General features: G+C 37.8%; 1 protein-coding gene across 1 annotated transcript in view; it reads right to left on the bottom strand.

Annotated features, from left to right (window-relative positions):
* Positions 1-6,576: 6,576 nt before the first annotated feature.
* LOC129241906 (uncharacterized) overlaps positions 6,577-25,046 on the bottom strand; it is a 41,099-nt gene continuing 22,629 nt past the window's right edge. Inside the window, exons 10-19 of the mRNA XM_054878457.1 lie at positions 22,514-22,554; positions 22,046-22,232; positions 16,259-16,450; positions 12,411-12,608; positions 12,162-12,322; positions 10,069-10,191; positions 9,194-9,348; positions 8,964-9,129; positions 6,899-6,988; positions 6,577-6,710 (exon numbers count right to left, since the gene is read on the bottom strand). Coding sequence (XP_054734432.1) covers positions 6,594-6,710; positions 6,899-6,988; positions 8,964-9,129; positions 9,194-9,348; positions 10,069-10,191; positions 12,162-12,322; positions 12,411-12,608; positions 16,259-16,450; positions 22,046-22,232; positions 22,514-22,554 — 1,430 coding nt within the window. The 3' untranslated portion in view covers positions 6,577-6,593. The remainder of the gene's footprint in view (positions 6,711-6,898; positions 6,989-8,963; positions 9,130-9,193; positions 9,349-10,068; positions 10,192-12,161; positions 12,323-12,410; positions 12,609-16,258; positions 16,451-22,045; positions 22,233-22,513; positions 22,555-25,046) is intronic.

A 25,046-nucleotide genomic window follows, 5' to 3' on the forward strand; every position in this document is an offset into this window, starting at 1 on the left:
TGCAGCTATCGGAAATATGCGTTTTTCCAGATAGGCAAGCAGCTATCTTAGCTTTAAACCAATTCAAAAATCTATAGACAATGCAAAGAAGATCTTAATATTTTTGCGCACGCGACAGACATCACTCTCATCTGGGTACCTGGCTATCGGAACATAGAAGGAAATGAGAAAGGTAATGAACTGGCAAGGCAAACTGTAGAGAGAGATCTTCTTGCTATTCCAGAAGCAGGCCGTTGACAGATGGACTAACACGTATGTCTGCAAAATAACTAAACCAACGTGGCCCAATTTCAACAAAACCAGAACTGACGAGTTGTTAAGAAAGCAACGAACAGACATATTCAGAATTACGTCAACAATAACCGGTCACTGGCCTTTGGGAGACTATGTCAGGAAGATGGGGCGGCCGTGCTGCAGAAGAAGCTTTTCACTATCTATGTGAATGCTCAAATCTGGGTGACCTACGACATAGAATGTGGGCGGAATTCTCGATGATCCACTTGAAAGAAATTGTCAAATGGAAATGGTTCGACTAATATTTAAAAAGTAGTGATTCTAATAGTGTTGTATCAAAATGGCATCTTTTGTGCTAATAGAGTCTGGCTGTGTCACCAACCAACTAGGCAACCAACCAGGTTGGGTTAGGTTAATAAGGTTGCTTGTCTAAAACAAGACACTCAATGACCCTATTGTGATTTCCATCCCCTAATTAAGTTGCTTAAGCCACTTAGATCTTTTTAAGAAGGTCTCTCCACTGAGTCGTTTTGCAAATTTCCCAGTTCTTCAATGTAATAATCGCCAAGATATTTGCCACGACTTCTTTGAAGTGCAGGGCATACACAGAGGAGGTGTTGCACCGACTCAATTTCTTCTTTATCTCCACAACTCCTGCAGGCATCATTATGAGGTACACCCATTCTAACATCTAGAGTGCCAATAGTGCAGCGACCCGTTATAAAATCTGTGAGGATACTGGTTATTGATCTTTTGAATTTAAGCAGACCTTTTGTTCTTCTCAGATTTAGTTTGGGTCAGAGCGCTTTGGAGGACCTGCAGTTAGTAGTCAGAGACCACCTTCTATTGGTTTCCGCGATTACGATTAAGTCAATCGCTGTGTACAGTTCGTTTAGAGAAATGTTTATATCCTCTACCACTCGCTGAACGCAAAGCTCAGAGCCTTTTCTTGCACATTCATCCGGTCTTTCATTTCCCTCCACTCTAGATTGGCCAGGGACCCCAAAAAGTGTGGTACTGTAAGCCACCACCTGCATTCTTTAACATATCTTGAGTTGATGTCCGCTGACTTCGGTGCCTTGAACAAACACGGTAAGGTTTGCCAGAGGTAAGCCCATTAGTCTTATAGTTTCTGATGCTTTGTCTATAGCGTAGATCTCAGCTTGGACAATTTAAGCATAATTTTTCCCGATTCAGTGCCTTTGTCCATCTTTGAACCGTGTGCATAAATATGGTGATCACTATCGTCTGATATGACTCTGGTACTATGAGTCTGGAGTACTCGTACTTTATAGTTTTTGTTCAGATTTCTCTTCGTAATCAGAAAGTATGTTTTCGATTCATCCTCTAAGTGTTCCACAGATAGTAGAACTGATACATGGCCGTGCGTGTTTTCTGCCCGCTGCTTTAATCCTTGAGCCAGACTTGGCCGTTAACCCTTTAACATATTTATTAATGGGTAGCATATGTAGGATTACAAATTAAAAGTTAATAAACTTAAATTCTTTCAGTAAGCTTTTTTTTTAATTCGTTAGTATATCTTTGGCCGAGCTTCTCCTCCAATTAATGATGGAAATCTGGCTTTTGTTCTACAAGATTTTTTATGCATGAATTCCCATTTTATGAATGATGAATACAAAAACGCAGAGGTTTGCCACCGTCTGATGAGAAAACCCGTTTCTATATTTTAATATTTCATGTCCACATGGTTCTCGAACCAAGTACCAATCGAATGGCAGGCGCTGAAAAAAAGTATCCAGCTACGCGACCTACTTTGGACAATTTCAAGTTTTATTAAGTCAAATATTCTTTTTCATTTACGGTTTATATTTTTTTCAAGTGGGTACTCGGGATGACTTCGCTGGCATCCGATCAAACACAGTGCATCCGGTCAAACAAATTTGAAACCAAACTAATGTTAAAGGCTTTTGGCTCTAACTTACAAATGGCTTAGTTTAAATATATGCACCGTGAAAACCTGAGTCAACAACAGGTCGTACACTTAGCATCGACCGAGACTGTCAATTGGCATTGTCAAGGCGACAACAAAATACATAGATTTGTTCACTAAAGTTAAGAACACTTCGTCAATCTTAAGTCTGCAGTTAACCAGCGTTAATCAAAATGTTGCTCCGAGTTAATGATGATATCACTAGAAAACCCGCACAAAACTCTCATTACACAGGTGTACAAAATTCGCCCTTTTTTGTGATATGAGAGTAGTTTCCGATATAATTTTGTTCAATGAACACGATTTTCGGCTTCAGTAGTACCCATCACAACATAGTTTTAAGAAATGTTTTGGAGAAAAGCCCGTAAAAACATTTTTTGGGTGTGTTTGCTCCTATTTTTCATTTAACGTGTTTAGGTATCACTGCCCCTAATTTTCTTGAAAGTAGACATGAAAGAGATTTCAGTTCATTCTTAAATTAAAGCTTTGGTTGACCCTAATTAAAAGTAGGCGTAGAGACACAATAAACCATAATATATAATAATATTTAATTATCAACCCCCATTTCTCTCAAAACCTTGGCGTGATGGAGACTTTCGGAACCCTGAATCTTGTTTAGCGCAAAAAATACATCCGAAACCAGGCGCATGTCAAAATAAAACACGAAAAACACATTGTGAACCCAGAATTCAGACTGAAGTTATTCGTCTCAACATTTTTTTTTTTTTCAACGCAAGGGTCGAAATATTGTCTTTGTGTCCAAGTAGGCCCTCGCATGGGCAACCATATAACCTAGCCTAAAACTTTTTTTTTCAATTTCGGAGTAATTTGACAATTTTGAGTCCTAATTTAATGGAAGGCTCGTGCATATAAACCAGGGGTGGTAAAAGAGAGAGTACGGAAGGAGTTTAGAGAAGAGTTGTATTCCAGTTTTAATTCAATTTGTTACACCTAACCTTTAATATTTACCAAGAAGCAACGGACTCATATTTGCAATATAAGACGATTAGAGTGTTCCCTTGAAGACACAGACTTTGTATCTAATATTTCTCACTTTTTTAATATCATAAATATACTTCTTTTACAAACTTTCTATCGATTTTGCTTTTATTTCGACTATTACCCTTTCATTCGTCTTTCATTCGCACTTCAAGAAAGCATATTTGTAAACGTGGATGTAATTTACTTACATGCTCCGTTTGTTTATTCGGTCCACATCAACCACCAGGCTCACCTACACTCTTTTCTGGGTATTTGGGCGAGCTCCTCCTCCTATTTGTGGCGTGCGTCTTGATTTTGTTCCACAAACTTACAGTTTTAGGTGGCCACGGAATGGCAGATAGTTTTTATGAGGCGTTTTTTCATGGCAGAAATATACTCGGAGGTTTGCCATTGCCTGCCGAGGGGCGACCGCTAATACAATAAACTTTTAATTCATTTTGGTGTTTCGAATGGAAGTCAGCACCCACCCATTCGGCTACGGTGGCCGGATGCGCATATAAAATTGTCCATGACTTTTTGGCATAGTTCGGTTGTATCTCATTTATAACGCGCATGATTTCGTTCTTCAACTTTGTAATCATCTCGGGCTCATTGACCATACTTTTTACGTAGCTTCAGAAAAAAATACCCAATATAGTGTAGTCAAATCGCAAGATCTTGCTGCCCATTTGAGCTTGTTGTTTCATGAGATAATGAATCCTGACACATATTGTCCAAGCTCATATCCATAAAAAGCTTGTTATCAAGTCAGGATAACGTTCACCGTTCAGCGTAAGAGCTTTGCCGGCATTATTTTCGGAGAAGTACGGTCGAATGACTCCGCCAGAACAAAATCCCTACTAAAGCGACTCTTTTTGCGTGTATAGTACTTTTTGAATGACCCAAATTCGGACATGAAACATCAAATGATAGACACATTTTTGTCTATTAGCGATCCAATCTTATGTCGGCATCGCTCTGTGTGAAGGAGCAGAGTCTTAGAACCTCGATCTTCATGCAGAACTCAAATGATAAGTCCCTCAGAAACATTAAACTCCCTCGTAAGAGAGGGCCCTTGATATTGCAGGGGCTCTTCAGTGATCGCTTGCGCTTCTTGAATAAATTTTGCAAATCGGACAGTGTCAGAACGTTTTGCGTTTCTTTTTTTTTGCTTTGGCAACAAATTTTGCATCGCCACCTGAGGCTTCCAATTCACGGCACACCTTATGAACGAACGAACGGGCGCAATTAAGAAAATTGTTGTTCTGAATTGTTGTGATTTGCTCAGAGAGCGGAGATAACTGTATTTGTCTTCATTTTTTGAGTTAAGTTTTAGTCTTCCATTTCTTATCTGAAAAAGAGCAAAAAGAAAAATATGTGGCTATAATAGTTTCGGGGAGTTATAGCCACATATATGCATATCCTCAAACACCGTATGGACCCTGTTTATTCAGATATATGTACATAGGTATATATTATACAATGTGGAGCCCAAAATAAACGAGACTGGCATCATAAAAATGCTTTTGATGGCATTATAATTTTAATGAGTTAGTGCGTTGGAAGTTATATCCCTAGCTGACTTCCAGGGAAGACTTGGTGGCATTCGGTTCAGTAGAAGAGAAGTTATAGCGTCTAAAGAAAGTGTCAGTATGTTTGTGTTATCGGTAGAAAAATGAGTTTCGAACAAGAAGCTAATATCAAATTTTGTTTTAAAATCGGTAAAACATTTACCGAAACATTTGAATTGATGAAAAAAGTTTGTGGCGATGATTGTCTATTTCGTGCCAGAGTTCGTGAGTGGTTTACACGTTTCAGAGATGGTTGTGAGGACATAAATGACAAAGAATATACGGGCCGCCCAAAATCAGTAATCAAGAAAACTCCATCGAAATTTTTCGTAAATTTATCACCGAAATTATCGTTGAAATTCATGGAATCGGAGTTGAATATCTCCAAAACATCGAATTATCGCATTTTTACTGATACTCATTTAAGCTTACGAAAGGTCTGAGCCCGTTTCATACCGCACAAGTTAACTGAGGACCAAAAACTGCTCAGAATTCAACATTCGAAAGACCTCATTAACGAGGCAAGAAAACTTTGTAACTGGTGATGAAACGTGGTGTTTCCAACATGAACCTGAAACTAAGCCTCAAAATGCCGAATGGAAGGCTCCAGACGAGCCACCACACAAAAAATCGCGTTTGGAGAAGTCAAAAATCAAGTCGATGCTCATTTGTTTTCACGATTCCTCCACAAGGAGTTCGTGCCAATGGCCAACTCGTCAATACAATTTTCTATCTTGACGTTTTGAAGCGTTTGTTGCATCGCAATCGTCGAATTCGCCCTGAATACCTCGAAGGAGGAAGCTGCATGATAATACACGATAATGCACGATCTCATCAATCCACTCTTGTGACTGATTTTTTGACTAGAAATCGCATTTTAACCATCAATCGCTCATCGTATTCGCCTGATATGGCTCTCTGTGACTTCTACCTATTCGGAGAATTGCATTTGGCCATGAAACGAAAACGTTTTTTCGTCCATAGAGACCATCCAAAAGACTTGTACCGAAATCCTGAAGGACGCTCCGGTCAATGACCTGAAACACTCTTCAGAAAGCTTTTAGATCGCGCAAAACAGTGTATCGAGGCCAAAGGGGACCATTTTGAATAAATAAACTCGAAGTTAACAGAACATAGCTCCTGTCGTTTCTATTTTAGCTCAGTCCTGTTTATTTTGGACTTTACCTTCTATAAATTCGGCAATTTTGCTTGTTAAAGTCTCATTGTTGGCTCAGATAAGTTTTTTTTACCGGTTGTTCAAATGAATATCGCTCCATGACTAAACTTGACAAAGTCCATAGTACCAATTGTGTAGAAAAAATTCTCTGTATCAACCTTTGAAAAACCCTCTTTTTTTAGCAGTACCTGATTAGAAGAAAATGTGGTTTTATTTTTGTGCACTAAAACTTTAAAGCCGTTTCTCGAATTGTTATTGTTATTCTAGAAAATGCGGCACACATTACCAAAAACAAAATTCATACAAATAAAAAGCACCGCAAAGCAATTATTTGAATTCTAATGTCGCCATTTTGGCACAAATTTTAGTACTAATAAACAATTTAATAATTAGTACTTTATTACACTATTATTGATAAAAATAATGCATTTTGTATGTATGTTATGTATGTTCTAAAATGCGTAATTAAAAGATTTTTGATGATGCCGATGCTGCTAGTATCCACCACACAGTTAGTTAGTAACATAATCGTACGATGCCTACTGGAATCGAGCAAGAGATTCACATATTTTTCACATTACAAATATTTTCATTTTCGAGGAAAAGCATTTCACTTCAATAAACCGATGCTCTAATGTTTCTCTTCCACTCCATACGTTCATAGGAACTTATTCCAAATTTACTCATTTTCATGCTCGTACTCAATCTGCTTGCAATAATTTGTTATCTGCTGAATGGACCCTTTATTGATGACATCTGAAACCATCACCTCATACGTGAAGATTGTGCTAGCCATCTACGGTCAAGGAAATATGAAAAACCACAAAAAAGAAGATAATATAATAACATCCTTTTAATAAGCATTAAAGGCGCCAAAGCCAAAACGTAGGCACACACGGCACACACAAGCACTAAAAACCGAGTATATTTATACCATACAGGTATATGTACGTGTGTCGTATGAAAGTAAATTTATCTGCTCACCGCTAAAATTAATTGTCGCGTTATATAGAAGAAACCACATCCAGACCAGGCCGTTAAATCGAAGGCTAACTGCTCGCTGAACCGTTGTGCCTGCAAGAGATTAGTACAGAGAGAATAAATCGTTAGCCAACAAAGACCCAAACAAATATGCACAAGCACTTATTCACACACACAATCATAAATGATGCTTAAGTAAATGAGAGAAATTACACAGATCTACATCGATTTTTTTTTTTTTCTTTTTTCAAATGGGACTCGTTTGCGGTGTTCTTTTGGGCGCTAAACACGAACGTAGTTTTTGGTATTTTTGTCCCTACATTCAGCAAAAAGCCTGACGTACTAGAGGCTTCAAATTAGTCTAAAATTAAAGCCTTGCACAGAAAATCAGTTAGAAAGAAGTTGTTTTCTCACTACAAAATTAATTTTATTGTAACCACAAAATGGCAGCTGAAAACCGTCCCGTCGCAATTGCGTTTAAGCGACTGATTTTTCCGACGGAAATGGATCAGCTTACACCATAGTAACCATATATGCAAGCTTTAATTTAAATAAATTACGTCGGTGTTATAATTAAATATACCCGAAAACGGATTCTTTTGAATTCAGGTGTGAACAGGTTCTTTTCTCAAACCCGGACATACTAGAAACTGATAGACACCCAAAAAACCCCTGAGCGTTGATTTTTAGAATCTTAGCAACGACCGCCGTACCCGAATGGGTTGGTGCTTGACTACCATTCGGAAATGCACAGGTTCTAATCATCGGGTATGAAACATCAAATGATGGACAATTTTCTTCTAAAAGAGATTATTTATTTTGGTGTTTCACCGAGATTTGAACCTACGTTTTCTCTGAATTCCGAATGGCAGTCACACACCATCTCATTCGGCTACGGCGACCGATGATATACTCGTATATTTAAAGTTCTTATTTTTCAATTTTTGTTTGAGATCTTTGATCCATGGTTTTTCAAGTTGTCACCAAATTTATAATCAACGACGCCAGAATCCTCGAGTAGTTATTTTTATGAGCCTAGCTTAAGGGGTCCCGGTGGTCTAGAATTAAAAAAAAATCGATTTTTAGCTTTCTCGATATTTCGAAAGTATAGTATCTTAAGAAATTTCCAATATTATAGTTTCTACAGCCCATCAACTAGGTAGAGAGCGATCCGCGCGCTCCTGTCTTACACTCACGACTTTTTTCGGCCTGGTGTTGTCGAAAAACAAAAAAACTATTTAACCGAATCGTATGAAATTTTAATATGTTTTTCACAACATCAATGGTTATCGCCCTTACTAGAATTACATTATTATTTCAATTATTTTGTATTATTTTAATTACAATAAAAAACTGAAAAACCCTCGATTTTTAGAGTGTCAAATTCAAAACTGCACCATTTTGTCAATATTTTTTTTATTCTAGTAGCGGAACATAGCTACAGTCATACTGATTAATAATTTTTTTGTTTTTTAAGCGCCAAAATAGACACCACCGTCCAGATCCAATTTTTCGGGAGGGTCAACTTAAGCGCCATTTTTAAAATTATTAAAATTAAAAAAAAAAATCAGTTTTATATTATATGTAAAAGAAGTTAAATAAAATAGCTAAAAAATTTAAATATCGTTTTTCATTTTCTTTATTGTAAGAAAACATTTCTGAAAATACCCTAAATTTTCGAGCTCTATACCTCCGGGACCTCTTAATAAAATTTAATAATTTTCCGAACTGTTTATTTTACTTTGGAACTTGCATATAACTTCATTGTTCTGTTAAGATTTAAGCTTTAATTTGAATAAGGAAAGCACGTCAAATAATCTTCTCAAACCCATGCCCACTATGGCACTTTTGAACCGCAGAACAGTGTTGCGCACGCAAAATTATATCGGAAACCAGTCTCATATTAAGAAAAAATTAATTTTGTAGACCTGTGTTATTGAATGAGTTTGTCAAGGACGGAAGACAAAAAGAAAAATGGCAAAGTTGATAATGAAAGTAAAAAGAATGGGACAACGGCAATGGGAAAGACATTGACACTTATTAAGATGTGGCACAGTTTGAGTCGCACCTCAGCACACCACGACGTGCTCGGTACACTACGCAGAGTCACTAATATACGTTTACCGTAGTCATTTATAGAAGAAGCTATAAAAAGTGTGAGAGCAGTACGAGAAATGGCAAAGAACAGGGAATACCAAAAGGCGATTACAGCAATCAGATCAACGCCAATATTCCTGGAATGAAGAAGAAGATGTGTAAATTTTCCAACTAGAAAGAAAATTTTACAAAGATACGCACTGAAAACTGTTGAATAGCTGAAAGCAAATAAAATACATATTATTGCTGCATGCCAATAGTATCAATGGCGCTATGTTGTCGTTAACTAATTTCATAAGATGCAGCAACTCCAGAAAATGTTCACGAACTTCGGTCCAAAACAGCGTTGGAAGTGTCTGCAACAAAAGGAAATTATGAATAAAACGCACGACTTAAATTTAGTATTTGCTCTTTTACGTAATCTAAATATAAATTCGTTTAAAATTTTACTTAATGGGTTTTGTTTTTGTTGCATTTTTTTACACTCACCATAGCATTTAACAGCCTGAACTGTGAATGTAACATAAAACTGTAAATTATAGTAATAGTTTGCGACTCGATATTACATTCGTAACCCAATGGGGGCACTTTCAGACTCTCTAATGAAAGCTAAGTTTAATGGTATCCGAACAGCCATATCATCAGCTATACTTTTCTTCAAGAATATTAATCTTGATCGAGCCAAAGCCTTACATGCCATACGATGTTAATTTCAAGTAAATAGTTTTAACAAAAGTTCAAAAAATTTTAATCAATATTTCAGTGCATTTTTTGTCGAGAAATATCTAAAATTTTAAATAAATTAAATAACAATAACCAAATGAAATATCTATAAATTTACATAAATTAGCCAATATACTGAATAAAAATTTTTCCTTGACTAACAGTTTTCTGTTCTCCTCTTTTATCAAAATATTAGTTATATTATTTTAGTTGTTTTTTTTTAAGTTCACTGCCGGTAGAGTAACAGTTGTCGTAAAGTTGTAGTGCGATTCCCACACTCCTTTTAAATTTTCCATTTATTTATTATATTTATTGTCTACCCGTATTTGTGTTTTGAAATTACGTTTATGTACCTTATTATGGACCGCTTCGATCCGTAGATGGAGCTGATGAAAACGTGCTGCCAAGCCAATGCTAACGCAAATGATAAAGGCATCAGTAAACGACCTTGGGTAAGCCAACGTTAAATTGATCCACTGCAAAATGAATAAGAAGCTCGTTATATGTACATACATATTAAAAAGCATATAAAATTAAGCAGCCTAAAAAAGTTTACAAAAAAGTCATCATGGTAAATCAAAGGTTAAGAGATTAAAAATAAAAAGTATTGAAGAGCTAAGAATTTTTATATCCGAGAAAAGGTTATTTCTTAGAAAAAGTACACTTTTTTCCTGCACTTCAAGTCACCACCAGCACTCTTTCTACGAGTTTTGTTTCGAATTTTTGGAAATTTTTTTCAAACTAAAATGTAACAATACTAACCAAGGTGCATTCATTAAATGTGGTGGCATTAGGCCAAAAACAATGTTCTGCACGTTTGATTGTAAAAGCAAAGTACTGGGAAACTTGAAAACAAATAATGAATTCGCCTTGTTTCATATGCGGCTGACAGCCACATGGACACGGCGAAAAAAAAACAAATCAGCTGATTTACCAACACCACCTTTAATATTGTGGATTCGCCTTGATACTAATACTTAAAAACAACAAGAAATAATCCTTACCAGAAATTTGGAACTGTCATTTAAAATAATGTTAAGAAAAACTTGAATATTATTTATCAAAAAATTTCGACCTTACAATACGATGCCCTCTTTCGTAAATTAACCATATTTACTATGTTGTTCAATAAGTTTTGCAGTTCGATAAGAGAAACACAATTATATGGTTTGAAAAAAAAGCACTTTATTTTTGAGTATAGACTCCCTGAGCAGCAATACACTTGTTCCGACAAGATTCCAGTTTATGAATTTCATCCCTGAGGTGAGAATCTCGAAGAGCTGCTTCCACAGCTGTTATCATTTGATGAAGAACGCTCTTCAAGCATGCAGTTTTTTAGGTCTGGATACAGATGGAATTCACTAGGTGCCAAATCTGATGAAGATGGTGGATGCTTCATCAAAGCGAACTTTAACTCATGAATTTTAGCCATTGCCTAAATGCTCTTGTGACACGGTGCATTGTCCTGATGAAAAAGAATTTTTATTTTTTTCGCTTGCAAACTGGGTCTTTTTCCTTGTACTTCAGCTGGTCTAAAAGATTACAATAATATTCATAATTTATTGCTTTACCAGGTAATCCACAAACAAAATTCCTTTCGCATCTCAAAAAGTGATGCTAACAGCTTCTTGACCGATTCTTGGACACGAACTCGTTTCGAAACCGAAGAGCCAGGCTCACACCACTCGTTAGTCTCTTGTTTTGATTTAGGATCATGATGATAGACCCAAGTCTCATACATAGTGAAGAATCGACGCACAAAATTCACTTTATCCTTTTGAAAACGCTCTAAATGTTGCTGAGAAAGTCGCAGGCGAATGTATTTTTGTTCCATTTTTAGCGAATGTGGCACTCTGAAGCCCAATACTTAAGTCAAAATTTACTTACACTACCCAAAGAGAAGCCTAGGGCTTCTACTACTTCTTTTTCAGTCAGTCAACCCTTTTCCAATACGATTTCCTATATTTTTTCTACAATTTCTGGTGTTGTTGCTGTTTTTGGACGTCCTTGCCGTGGATCGCCTTGAAGGATCGTACGACCACGTTTAAGTTCAGCAACCCATTTTTCTACTAAACTTATTCGTTCATAAATTTCCTTTGCTTCAATTGAAATTACTAAATGGCTTGTAAATAAAGTATGAACAGATTGAAGTGAAACTTCACACACGTTCGTATGAAGAGTGCACCAACATAAAAAAAATAGGCTGGTAGCAACGGTCTCCCTTACCGAACAGCGACCCTTATTGAGCAACCTAGTATTTCGTTGTAAATATGCGGCTGGAAAGTGATATTAATAACATATAATAAAGCATATATGTAAGTAAAAAAATAAAATTGAAGCGAGAGCATAAATCTTGACTCATCAAAGAAATGAAAATAATTTACATAATTAATTGAATCTTAGTGGATTAATTTATCAATTAAATGTTGATGATTAGTATCCTTACCTCCATCACAGGCAAATACCAAATATTAAACGGCAAAAATTTACTTAAATGTGGTCTCTCCCGCCTGTAGAGACTCTCCCAGAAGCTAACGTTAAACTTGCATTGGATACGCTCTAAATTGCTTTTATGAAAGGAATTGAACACAAGAAAGCAATGCTCCACTAGAAAAGCATATTGTTAGCCATCAAAATAAACATGATAAATGTATAAATTGGCGTCAATGCTATTTGCCAGCAATGTGGTACTCACCGAGTGCGCTGCACATAACCATAAAACTTAATGCGTAAATGCGCGCCTTCATATTATATGTCGCATAAATTCGATAGGGTGTACGGAGGAATATCTCCTCAGTGCGACGCCATTCGCGTATGATGAACGGCCACTTTGTAGCTAAACGCCAAAAGTAGATATGCTCCAGCAAGCATACCACGAACAAGGATATTGTGCCTGTCGACCAAGAATGATTACAAGATATTTATGGAGTATTTACATATGTAATTGCACTTATATACTATGTACAGGTAAGTGCGTGTGTGCGAGCTTAATTATAGGTACAGACAGGGTGATCTGTAAGTGGTTTTTTTAGGGTGCAATCTCTTTCCAGTTGGACTTCTTGATAGAAAGTCAATATCATATCTTCGCGGAATGAAATGAATCCCTTTATGATTAAGCAACATGGGGAAATATTGCAAACATTTATTGAAAAGAAATCAAAAATATTTTTTCTGACGAAGCGCATTTTCATCTGTATTATTAAGCGACATTGCCGCATCTGGGAAACGGAAAACCCGCACGTGATCGTCGAGAAGCCTATGCATCCCCAGAGAGTGACAGTTTGGTGCGTATTTTGAAGCGGATGCATCATTGGCATATTTTCCGTTGAAAATGCTGGAAATACCATTTGGGTCAACGGTGAGCACAACAGAGACTTGATAAATGTTTTGTGACCGGAAGTATTTAGAAGACAGGAACTTGGACGGTCTTAGGTTTCAGTAGTACGACGTGTCATGCCCCACAGCCCATGTCACAGCCGATATTTTACGCGCTGAGTTTGGTAATCGTGTTATGAACCGTCCAGACGATATCAATTGGCCAAAAGAGAGCTGCGATTTGACCTCCTTGATGCTCTATCCAGAGCCTTATTTTTTTTATTCTCTTTTTTTGTCGGGACAACTAGCAAGTTCAGCACTCATACAACGTTAAGTTCATTTTATTGCATTCGGGTTCCCTTTTTCATTTTCTTTAAATCTATTCGACCTCCAAAGAAATCTGAGTAGATCTTGATACCATGGTGGTCGCTTCTTAACACATCAGGTGCCAAAGACCTCCGGCTCTGAAAGTATTCGATGCGGTACCAGCTGAAGGTAGCAGAGGAAGAAAGATCAGGTAGAAATATCAGGTGGAAAAGCACTTGGCTTCACTTGGTGTTTCCAAGTGAAGTAATAAAGAAACGACTGGCGCGCTCTGTTAAGCTCGGCAAAATTATTTAATATAGTATTCCCTATAAAGGCTTTCTCTAACTCTAACAGAAGTATTTTACTATTAGCTTCTTCAGAACACGCTCGCAGCTTTCTCTTTCATAGCTTAAATGGATTGAATTGTTTTCCTTGTTATGCAGATTCCACATCAGACAGTGAAAAATGAGCGTGCGTATTGTCTGGTGGCAGTGGCGGATCCACGGGGGGGGTTTTCGGGTCCGGACCCCCCCCCATTGGAATCATGCTCTAAAATTTTATGTTTCAATTCTGTATGAGTCAAGTTAAAAAAAACAATATTTTTTTATATGCATTATCAGTTTATGAGATTTTTCTTCCAGTTTTAATTTATTTTATAATAAAAACAATTATAATATGACGGACGCAATTCAAGATTTTGAATAATTACACAGGCCTGCGTAATTTCATTTTTGTCCAATTTCTAAAACGGCTACGAGTGTCTCTTGAAGTTTTTTTTGTGCTGAAAACGAATTTGATCTTGAAAATGCTCCAGCACGTCAGGACTTTTGGCAATTTGTGGTTAAATAGTCAAGAAATGTCGATTTTGGACATCTTTATGAATTTTTTTTGAGTAAGGTAAATTTTTTTTTTTTTCCACAACGGAATCGCAAAGTAATACTCTGTAGCTTTAAAATCCATTTGTCCATTTGTTCCACATTGTAGCAATCATTGCTTTGTCGAAATTACCGTTCGATATATTTGGCTTTTTGTGAGCAGCTTTTTGGAAGAGCAAAAAATTCAGGTTCTTAATTGGCCAGGAAACTCACCAGACCTCAATCCAATTGAGAACCTTTAAGAGTCAACAAAGACAGAAATATCGAAAGATAATATTACAAATAAAGAACAACTGAGCGAAAGACTGCAAAATATTTGGAAAAATGACGACCAAATAAAAACAAACTGCTTAAAATGCGTTGAAAGCATACCCAAAAGGATTCCGGTTTTAATTGCTGCACGAGGTGCTCACGCAAAATATTGATTTTTTGATTTTTTTTTTTGATATTTTTTTAAAAAAAGACTGGTTTGAATATTGTTTTTGTCGTATTATAGAAATTTAATAAACAACATATTAAAAATAGACTATTCTTTGATTATTATCAGTTAAATGGCTGAAACTTGAATTTTTCATAGTGATTCTATTAATTTGAGCACCAACTGTACACTGACTGTTCTTGGATACAAATTTTTAACTTTACCTGTTTTTCCTTCTTTTTTATTTTTGGTTCTGATTCTGGATCAAGGCGCTCGAAATAAGAAAATAATGTTCTCTTCATGTTAGGGACGTATTAACAATCACATTAACTACTTGTCAACAAATGCTCGACACAATGTATTCTACTCGTTGAAAGAAACAAAAGAATAGAAGCATGTTCATGCATGTTTAAAGATAGCCTAGTTATTCACCAAAAAAACTTAGGGAAAAATCACTCGGCGCCGTCATCGCGATTTCGTTGGCGCGCTATTTAAAATTTCGAGTTAACAGTACACAGGGTGTCGCCGTTACGATAAGGAAAAGCTGCAACGGCTCTTTCATGGTAACTTTCTTGCCGTTATATAGCAACACATGTTGTTAGAGAAAAGCGCAATTAAATATATAATATTATATATAAACACGACCGTTTCGTTTGAAGAACTTTATTGGAGTGAATTGAGTCACAGTAAGCATTAATACAAGAAGAAGAAGTAAAGAAGTTACAAACACGGTTGATATTTTTTTCGTACTTAAACTATACATGGTTGAATTGCAAGTTGGCTCCAACACATGTTATAATATATTGTATCTTAAATAGGCGTAATTATTTATGAAGGTGTCCCACGATGTATAAAAACCGCCAATTATTCTTGTAATTTTGAATCAAAGTCCTTTACTATTTTTAGAATTTTTTTTACAAGATATCTAGAGCTATTAGTTTTTTCATCGGCTAGTCACGACATGCAGCGCGAATAATGCCATATTTTATTCACGAAATTAATTTTTAATAAAAACACCCTTCTAAAATACCCCGGACCCCCCCCCCCCCCCTTTATGAAATCCTGGATCCGCCACTGTCTGGTGGGAACCACTTTTGAGTAAATACATTTAAGTCCGACACAAATACTAAATTCCCCTCCTGCGCTGTATGCGTTGTGGGCGCAATTTGTGCGAATAGTTGGACGTTAAAACGATGCTGCTCGTCTTCACAACTCAAGTACATATTTTCAGCATTATTTTCAAATCGGATTTTGTTTTATTTGTGTGAGGTTTTTAATTTATTGTAAAGACTTGGTCGGTTGGTATTGACACGAGGTACCATGAAGCCGGGCAACATTTGCTGTGGCGCTTATCATCGACGGTAACCAAGCAGCAAATGAAAGTGAATTTTAGAAATAAATTTGAAAATTTGTAGAACGTTTACTAGACTCTGTAGGATAATTCGTCAGCAAATACTAAACACAAATGTTAAGAGTATATAATGACTTGAGTAGCTGGGTTAGGAGATGAATATGTCGATTAAAAAAAATTGTTATAGAACTTTTTACGCCAATATTTTTATGAATAATGTTTTGAGGCCATTGTGCTTCTGTAGTTATAAAATATAGTTATATTACGAAAAAACTTACCTGAGTAGTGAAAAGATATTCCCGCTTTGAACACGGCAAATATAACTGTCCCAAATTCTGTGAAATTTAGCAGTATTACCACCGCCGAGTACAGGGTGCGTACACTGCACCAGTTGTAATGAACGCGTTGCACATCAGCTGCGGTTAGATTCGAAACGGGCAATAAACCGAAAAATTGCGATATGAAGAGTACTAAAAACGAAGAAAAAATTTGCGAAATATGCATTTCCTTATTTTTCTAAATTTACTACGCCGCTTAAGCGAAATTAAAATTTAATTAGTGAGTAAAATTTTTTGTTTCTCTCATTGACTTTATAGACAAGATAGAAAGAGCTTTACGAAAATTAAAACTGATATATGTGTCCGACTCTATTCGCAAATAACGACGCAAAGGAAATGGCGTATCACTAAAAAATTCATGATTCCCGGTTTTTTTCATTCTCATGAAACAGGACAGAAGTGACAAGCCCAAACTTCTCATCCTACTCTTCATGTTTTCGCATTTACAATTTGATGTCGCCTTCGCATGGTGAATGTTTTTTTACGTGAAGTTTTTTCATGTCAGAAAAATGCTCGAAGTCTTGCGACGAAAAAGGTAGTATTTCTACGCTAGCCAAGGACCTACATCTTTGATCATCAGGGTCGCCTGCCTATCTACAAGGTGAAGTCCAAAACAAACAAGACCGAGCTAAAATAGAAACGACAGGAACTTTGCTCTGATAACTTCGAGTTTGTGTTTTCAAGAAAGTCCCCTCTAGCCTTGATACATTGCTTTGCGCGATCTAAAAGCTTTTCGAAAAAGTTTTTCCGGCCATTGACCGGAATATCCTTCAGGATGTCAGCACAAGCCTTTTGGATGGCCTCTAGGGACGCAAAACGTTTTCCTTTCATGGCCAAATGCAATTTTCCGAATAGGTAGAAGCCACAGGCAGCCATAGCAGGCGAATTCATTGAGTGATTGGTAGTTAATATGCGATTTCTAGTCAAAACATCAGTAACAATAATGGATAGATGAGATGGTGCATTATCATGCAATAAGCTTCGTCCTTCGCAGTATTCAGGACGAATTCGATGAAAGCGATGCAACAAACGCTTCAAAACGCCAAGATAGAAAATCGCATTGATGGTTTGGCCCGTTGTCACGAACTCCTCCTGGACAATTCTCCTGATTTTTAACTTCGCCAAACGCGATTTTTTGGATGGTTACTCGTCTGAGGAATTCCAGGGAACCAGCTTCAGGTTCATGTTGAAAACACCACTTTTCATAACCAGTTACAATGCTGTAAAGGAAGTTCTCGTCTTTTCTCGCCTCTTTAATTAGGTTTGTCGAATGTTGCATTCTGAGCAATTTTTGGTCGTCAGTTAACTTCTGCAGAATGAAACGTGCACAGATCTTTCGTAAGTCCAAATTATCAGTTAAAATGCGATAAATCGATGTTTTGGAGATATTCAACTTCGACTCCATGAATTTCAACGATGATTTCGGTTCATTTTTGATAAATTTGATTCGATGAAGTTTTCGGTGATTACTGATTTTGTGCGGCCCGTATGTTGATTTTCATTTATTTGTATGTCCTCAAAATCATCTCTGAAGCGTGTAAACCACCCATGAACTCTGGCACGAGATAGACAATTATCGCCATAAACTTTTTTCATCAATTCAAATGGTCCGGTAAATGTTTTACCGATTTTAAAACAAAATTTGATGTTAGCTCTTTGCTCGAAACTCATTTTTGTACCAATGACACAAACATAGTGACACTTTAGAAGCATTAACTTCGCTTCCACTGAACCGAATGTCACCAAGCTTTCACAGTTTTCACCAAGCTTTTCACAAGTTAGGTATGGATATCACTTCCAACGCAATAACTCATTAAAAAACTGCACATCAAAAACATTTTATGACGCGAGTTCTGTTTATTTTGGACTTCACCTTGTATTCATACTTCCACACGCCCTAAAAGTGGGTTTAAGGTTAAATTAGAGGTGAAATACCACAGCCCCATAACCATAACCGTGGCCTTAACCATAACGATATTTACTGTCTTCCATTAATTGTATAACAGCCATAAACGCTGATATTTACATGCATCCATAGTCATTTAATTGTTAATTTCTAAGTTAAAGAAAAGATAACAACATGAGCATTACGAGTATATGCCAAAACGAGGAACTTGAAACGCAGAAGACGACGGCGCGCCTATCCCATTAATATGGATTGGTTTGGCATACAAACACAGGCAGCTTCACAGCCTGAAACTAAGGTCATCAAAGCGCTGGCGAAAATGGCAAATTAAGACTCACCGAAAAAAGTTAAGTGAACGCGAAAAAAATCTCAATAAATACAACAAATCGGCAATCACTGTTTATAAAATGGCGGAAAACTAAAATGCCATTCATATCTTTGCTTCCAGTTATGGTTATGGCATTATAGTATGGAACCATTAATTGAATGCAGTTTTGCGCATAAGGTTGATTGGAACAGCAGATTTATATGATTATGATTATGTCACCTCTAATTTATCTTTTATCCCTGACTAAAAACAACCTTTGTCTAAGAAGTAAATTCCAGAAAAGTTGACAGCTACGAGCTGGCAGCTTTACCCAAAAATCTTAGAAGTTAAATATACATGTGTATGTATGTGTAGGTAGGTAGGTGATATGGTTGAAATACTAATCTGGCACTCCCCAAGTAGCACTTAAGCGCCGTTTTGATACCATTTTGAGACCTCAGACGGGCAGATATTTCAGCCTTGCCAGAGCTGTTGAGGTGACGGAGAATGTTGATGGGATTTTGTATGAAGCACTGCCTTAGGCGATCGAAAAAAAGATCGTCTAGTTGCCAAGCCTGGGTGTTTACAGAGAAAGACAGAGAAGTGCTCAACAGTCTCCTTCTCTGAAAGGTTCCCACAGCTACTGCAATAGGGATTAAATGATAAATCTAGCTTTTTTATGTGTGTGCCGATCGTCTAATGATCGGTAAATACAGATACGAGTTCGCAAATTAAAAACGAAGAGTCCTGAGAACTTTCTGCGGTCTGCATCTATTGTACTAAGGCCAAAGAGTTTTCGAAATAGCACACGAAGAAACGGAGCTCCATTTGTACAACGCTTTTCTTCGAACAAATTGTGCAAATTCCTTTTAACAACAGTCAGAGAAATGCCAATTATAATGTATGCATTAGGTTGGGGAATAAGTTCGTAGCGTTTTTGCCGAAGATTTTTATTTAAACAAAAAACAATAATTATATCAATAAGTTAATCAATTACTATATATACTCGCTGTTGCTGTTTACAACCTCTTCCCACCTCTCGACCATTTCGCCAAAAATCGCCTGGTCTGGTGTCAAAGAAGTTGTTGAGCCATTTTTTAAGGGCCTCTTACTTATCGAAGATAGCGCCCTTCGTATGATTTGGCAGGGAGCGGAAGAGTTGATAATCGATCGGTGCAAGGTCCGGAGAATACGGCGGATGCTGACTGACCTCCCATTCGAGCTCTTGTAGTGCGGCTTTGACAAATTGTGCGACATGGGGCCTAGCGTTGTCGTAAAGGAGTATGGTTTGATCACGTCGATCATGTCTTTTCAGTATAATAACCTCATTCACGCGGTGTAGCAACGCAATGTAGAGCTCCTTGACCTTCACATCAAAGGTTTTTACGACAGCGATATCCCATTGAGGAACTAAAATACGGGGCAAAGTTACAACTAGTCAGGCAAGCTGGGCTGGAACAGAATTAGTAATAATCACCGTTGGATCGCTTTACACCGAAACAACACGAAATCGACGCTATAAAACCCGAAATGCCTGACAAGGTGGTGACAAACGCAGAAAGAAGATCGCAGTTTGTGATTGCTAATAAAGGTGGCCATTTGATTGATATTGTATTAAAAAAATTGTTTTAATAAATTTGTTTCCAAAGTTATTCAATGTTTTCATACCGACATAAAAGATGGTGCACCCTGACCATAAGTATGTACCAAGATAAAAACACTTATCCAGTCTCTGTGTAAAAGCAGGCTTCAGTGCTCTTCAACTACCAATAAATCAAGCGCCCGCGGCCGGCGTAGCCAAATGTGCCTGTGCGTAACTACTATTCGGTTGTTCCAGGGTTCCTGGGACACAACACCTGATCAAAAAAGTGTATCTCATAGCATTTGCTATTCAACTGGCAATAGAAAAATTCCTGGAATAGTACTGCGATGATGAGATTCATAAAAGACAGTAAATGATTCAATAAGTCGGATCATCGTTTGAGCTAAGTGTGGTTGTTTTAGCTGAAGCCACTTCTTTCAATAACGCCTATTTTCCTCAGATCTATGTATGTATATTTCATTGATTGGCTTCGGCGACTACTAAGGGGTTCAATAAGAAGCTTTGTTAGAAATGAAGACATCCTTTTTTAATTTTCTTCCAACGCTCCGACCATTTCTTTAACCCCTCAAAAAAAATAGTATTTTCGAACTCTCCAAAATACGCCTCTATCTCGGCGATAACTTCCTCGTTTGAACACGGTTTTTTTTCGCGAGCCATTTCTTCATGTTAGGTAACAAGAAGGGAGCCAGATGGGTTGAATACGTGGGGTGCGGCAGCAATTCATATCCCAATTCATATAGTTTGGCGGTGACAACTACGGATGAAATTGCTGGTGGGTGATTGTGGTGAAACAGCACTTTCTTTTTCGCCAAATGCGTCCGTGTCTCCTTCAATTTTTTGTAAAAGCGATCCACTAACTCACTGTAGTATTGTCCAGTGATCGTTCTTCCTTTTTCTAAAAAATTTATGAAAAACGGATGTTCGCCCACCTTAAAATTTGTTGCACCAATATCTAACTGGGTTCACAGATGGCGAAGCGTCCTCATAAATGGCATCCAACTTTGCTTTTATCTCCTCGAATTTTTCCCCATCCAAAAACAAAAGGCGTATTACCGAATAATACGGCTCTTTTTCCATCTTAGCGAAAATCACGAAACACATCCTACTCGAATAACTGCCAAATCCAAACTAATTTATCAATCAGTCTGGAATTTGTTTTGACGTCGTTTGATAGATGGCAGCACACGATGCTAACACCAACTTCCCTCAGGCACGCTCTCTGTCATCAAACTCGGGTACTTATTGAACCGCCCTCATAGAAACCAAATTAAATTCTTTCGAAGGTGCTTCACGACTCAAAACTCAGAATAGCTCTAGCAAAGCACGTTTTCGAAATTTTCAGAGAAGTGTAGTCTGCGCCGTAGTTCGAAATTTGTGGCGGCTCTCGTTACTGCTGTTATTTTATCTAGTGAGCTAACCATATGTTAAGAAGCTTAAAGTAAAGCTGACTGGGGTTGAGACTTAACATTCCACTAATTATTACGGTTTATACCATCTAACATCATTCATCAAAACAAAGGACTCTTCATTTCGCACGAGTGATTTCAGTAACCCGTTGTTAGCTAGAAATTCATACAAGTGGATGTTAGTTTACAAAAATGTTTTTATTTTTGTTTTTGCTCTAATTCTAGTAAAATCATCTAACTAATCCTTGCGACTTATAACGCAATTTCACACACGTGTGCTGCTAAATTTCAGATAGTTAAATTTCGCAGCAGTGCAGTTTCTACAACACTTTTGGCAGTCAACTAATAAACGCCAGAACACCGAAAATTATTTATGTGAAAAGCTGAGATAAATAATTTTACAGCTTCGCAAACTTTAACCAGCGCACACTTTTAATACGAATATATAGGTACGAGTATATAATAATATGAACACTACCATGAATGCTAGCAACAACACACATACCTTTGGAAACACATTTGTGGAAGGTTTGATCCTGCAGCTGCTGCGACATGCCGGCTTTTACTGGCACTCGCTCACGCACAGAGTACAAAAATGTAAATGCCACAATTACGGGCAAAAGTTTAAGTTTTGATCGTAGGATATAATCGCAAATATGAACATGGCAGGCGGGTGGTGGCTCAGACGACAACTACTGTTTTCCAACTTGTTGGCTGTGTTAATTGCAAGCAAAATTTATTAAAACACCTATGCAGCGTAGTGTAAGCTCCAAAAGTGCGCACTAATTTATTTATGTGTGCGCAATACATTTATGCTGTGGTTCACCACTGGTGTGTTCATTTCATACTTCTACAGAAAATGTTCAACGCTTTTGACAGCAATGAAAAGCCAAAACTCCAAATGATAAACAATTTAAGGTGGCCTTTTCTTTGCATTGCATGCAATCTACTACTTAGTAGTTTATTTACTTACTTTCAACACTATGCTCTGTGGGTGTAACCAGTTGAATGTACCTGCAAACACACGAATATTTACACAGCCAAATGTGTCCTTGGGTTTGTGCTCGGATCATATGAGTGAATGCGGTTGCAATTTACTAGAAGGCGTTGCTGGCCATATTGCTAATTATATCGTGTGACAATCGCAGATAAACACATGACAGCAAAACCAATGATAACAACAAAAGCTATAGCTCGTATACGTGCATACTTACATTTGGGCAATTCCATTGCAAACAGCGTTGAGTTCATGCGGGGTTACATTCATTATTTAGAAGTTGAAATTGGGGACTCCCAAAATGTACTTGGGTATGTAAAATTATGATTAGAGGAATTTATTAATAGGTCTAAAAAACGGTTAGTCGGCAACTTTGAACACATCTTTTGCAAATCAAGAAACATCAAATAATTTGGCATACAGGATTTGATTGAAAAGTAATGAGCTTTCCCGCGCGGAGCGTCTGCCAAGCGATCAACCGAATCGGCTGGTGGGGGAAAATGATCGTTGGACCTTCGCCTTCCACTAGAAACCGGTCCCAGTTCGCTGGCAACAGCGGTGCAGTCAACATTACTCCGCGCGTGAAAGCTGTTTTAAAAGTGTGTTAGGCTTTTGCATTGGCGAAAATGCAGCGATCGTTGGAGGAGGCTTACGGGGACCAATCTCTGTCCAGTGCCTAGGTAAAACGGTGGCACAAGTCGTTCAAGGAAGGCCGGGAGTACGTCGAAGACGAACAGCGATCTAGAAGTCCTTCGACGACGCAAACATACGAAGATGTGCACCGGGTTCGTGAATTTTTGAACATTGACCGTCGTGCTAGTCTACGTGAGATTAGTGAAGAGTTAAATTTAACTTATTACAATGTGCGGGAAATCGTGACCGGAAAACTTGAAATGCGCAAAGTGTGTGCCAAATTGATTCCAAAGGTTTTGACTGATGAACAAAAGCAATTGCGTGTGGAAAAGAGTCGTGAAGTATTGGAAAGGGACGAACAGGATAATACTTCCCCACCCTCCCTACAGCCCAGACCTTGTCCCCTCCGAAATTCTTCTTGTTCCCGCGCCTGAAAAGAAAGCTGAAGGGGAGGCGTTTCGACTCCATCGAGGCGATCCAAAAAACTGTGACAGCCGAACTGACCGCGATTCCGGCGGATGAGTTTAAAAATGTTTCCTGCAGTGGAAGGACCGCTACCAGCGGTGTATTGACGCTCAAGGGTCCTATTTTGAAGAATATTAGTTGTATAAGCCAAAAGGTGTAATAAAAGTGCTTAAAAAAAATAAGGCTCATTACTTTTCAATCAAACCCTGTATATATTATACTATACTATTAGGTTCGCAACTAAGTTCTCGCTGTTTTTTGATGAAAATACAAATTTATTCTGGTTACAAGTGAATCATTGAAAGTATTGCCCATCGCTGGCTACTTCTTTTTCCCATCTTTCTGGTAGATCTCGTATACCGTCGCGGTAAAACTGTTCATCTTTTGAGGCTCCCCACGCATCAAGCCATTTTTTGATGTCTTCATGTGAATGGAACTGCTGGTCAGCTAGACCATTTGCTATTGATCGGAGCAGGTGATAATCGGAAGACGCAATATCTGGAGAATATGGCGGGTGGGGTAGGATTTCCCATTTTAGTGTTTCCAGGTAGGTTTGAACGGGTTTGGCAATGTGAGGCCGAGCGTTGTAATGCAGTAGAATCACTTTTTCATGGCTCTCCGCGTATTGTGGCCGCTTCTCTTGCAGTGCTCGGCTCATTCGCATCGATTAAGTCAATACCGATCCCCAGTGATGGCTCCGCTTGGTTTTAACAGTTCATAATAAATAACACCTACTTGGTCCCAGCAAATACATAGCATAACCTTCGCATCGTGAATATTCGGCCGACGCGATGACGTAGAAGCATGACCGGGTAGTCCCCATGACTTTCTTTTCTTTGGATTGCTGTAATGAATCCATTTTTCATCACACGTCACGAAGCGATGAAGAAACCCCTTACTTTTTTGCCACTGGAGCAGTTGTTCACAGGCGAAAAAACGACGTTCAACATCCCTTGGTTTTAACTCATAAAAAACCCAGTTCCCCTGTTTCTGAATCATTCCCAAAGCATGCAATCGCTTGAAAATGGATTGGCGGGTAACTCCTAATACTGAAGCAAGCTCTTCTTGCGTTTGACATGCATCCTCATTGAGCAATGCCTCCAATTCAGCGTCTTCGAAGGTTTTTGGCCTTCCTTCACACGGACGGCGGACGGTCGTCAACATTAAAATCATCGTCTTTGAAGCGACGGAACCAATCTCGGCACGTTGTTTCACTTAAAGCAGCATCTCCATAAACTTTTTGTAGCTGTCGATGCGCTTCAGCCGCCGTTTTTTCGAATGAAAGAGGAAAATCAACACTTCTCGCAAATGTCGATTATTCGGCACAAAATCAGACATTTTCACGAAACCAAAAGTATATGATACCAAAACAAAATCACTAATGTGTCGAAGCAGTTCGTTTACCATGTGT

Source organism: Anastrepha obliqua, chromosome 3 (genome assembly GCF_027943255.1).
Source record: "Anastrepha obliqua isolate idAnaObli1 chromosome 3, idAnaObli1_1.0, whole genome shotgun sequence".
Taxonomy (NCBI): Eukaryota; Metazoa; Arthropoda; class Insecta; order Diptera; family Tephritidae; genus Anastrepha; species Anastrepha obliqua.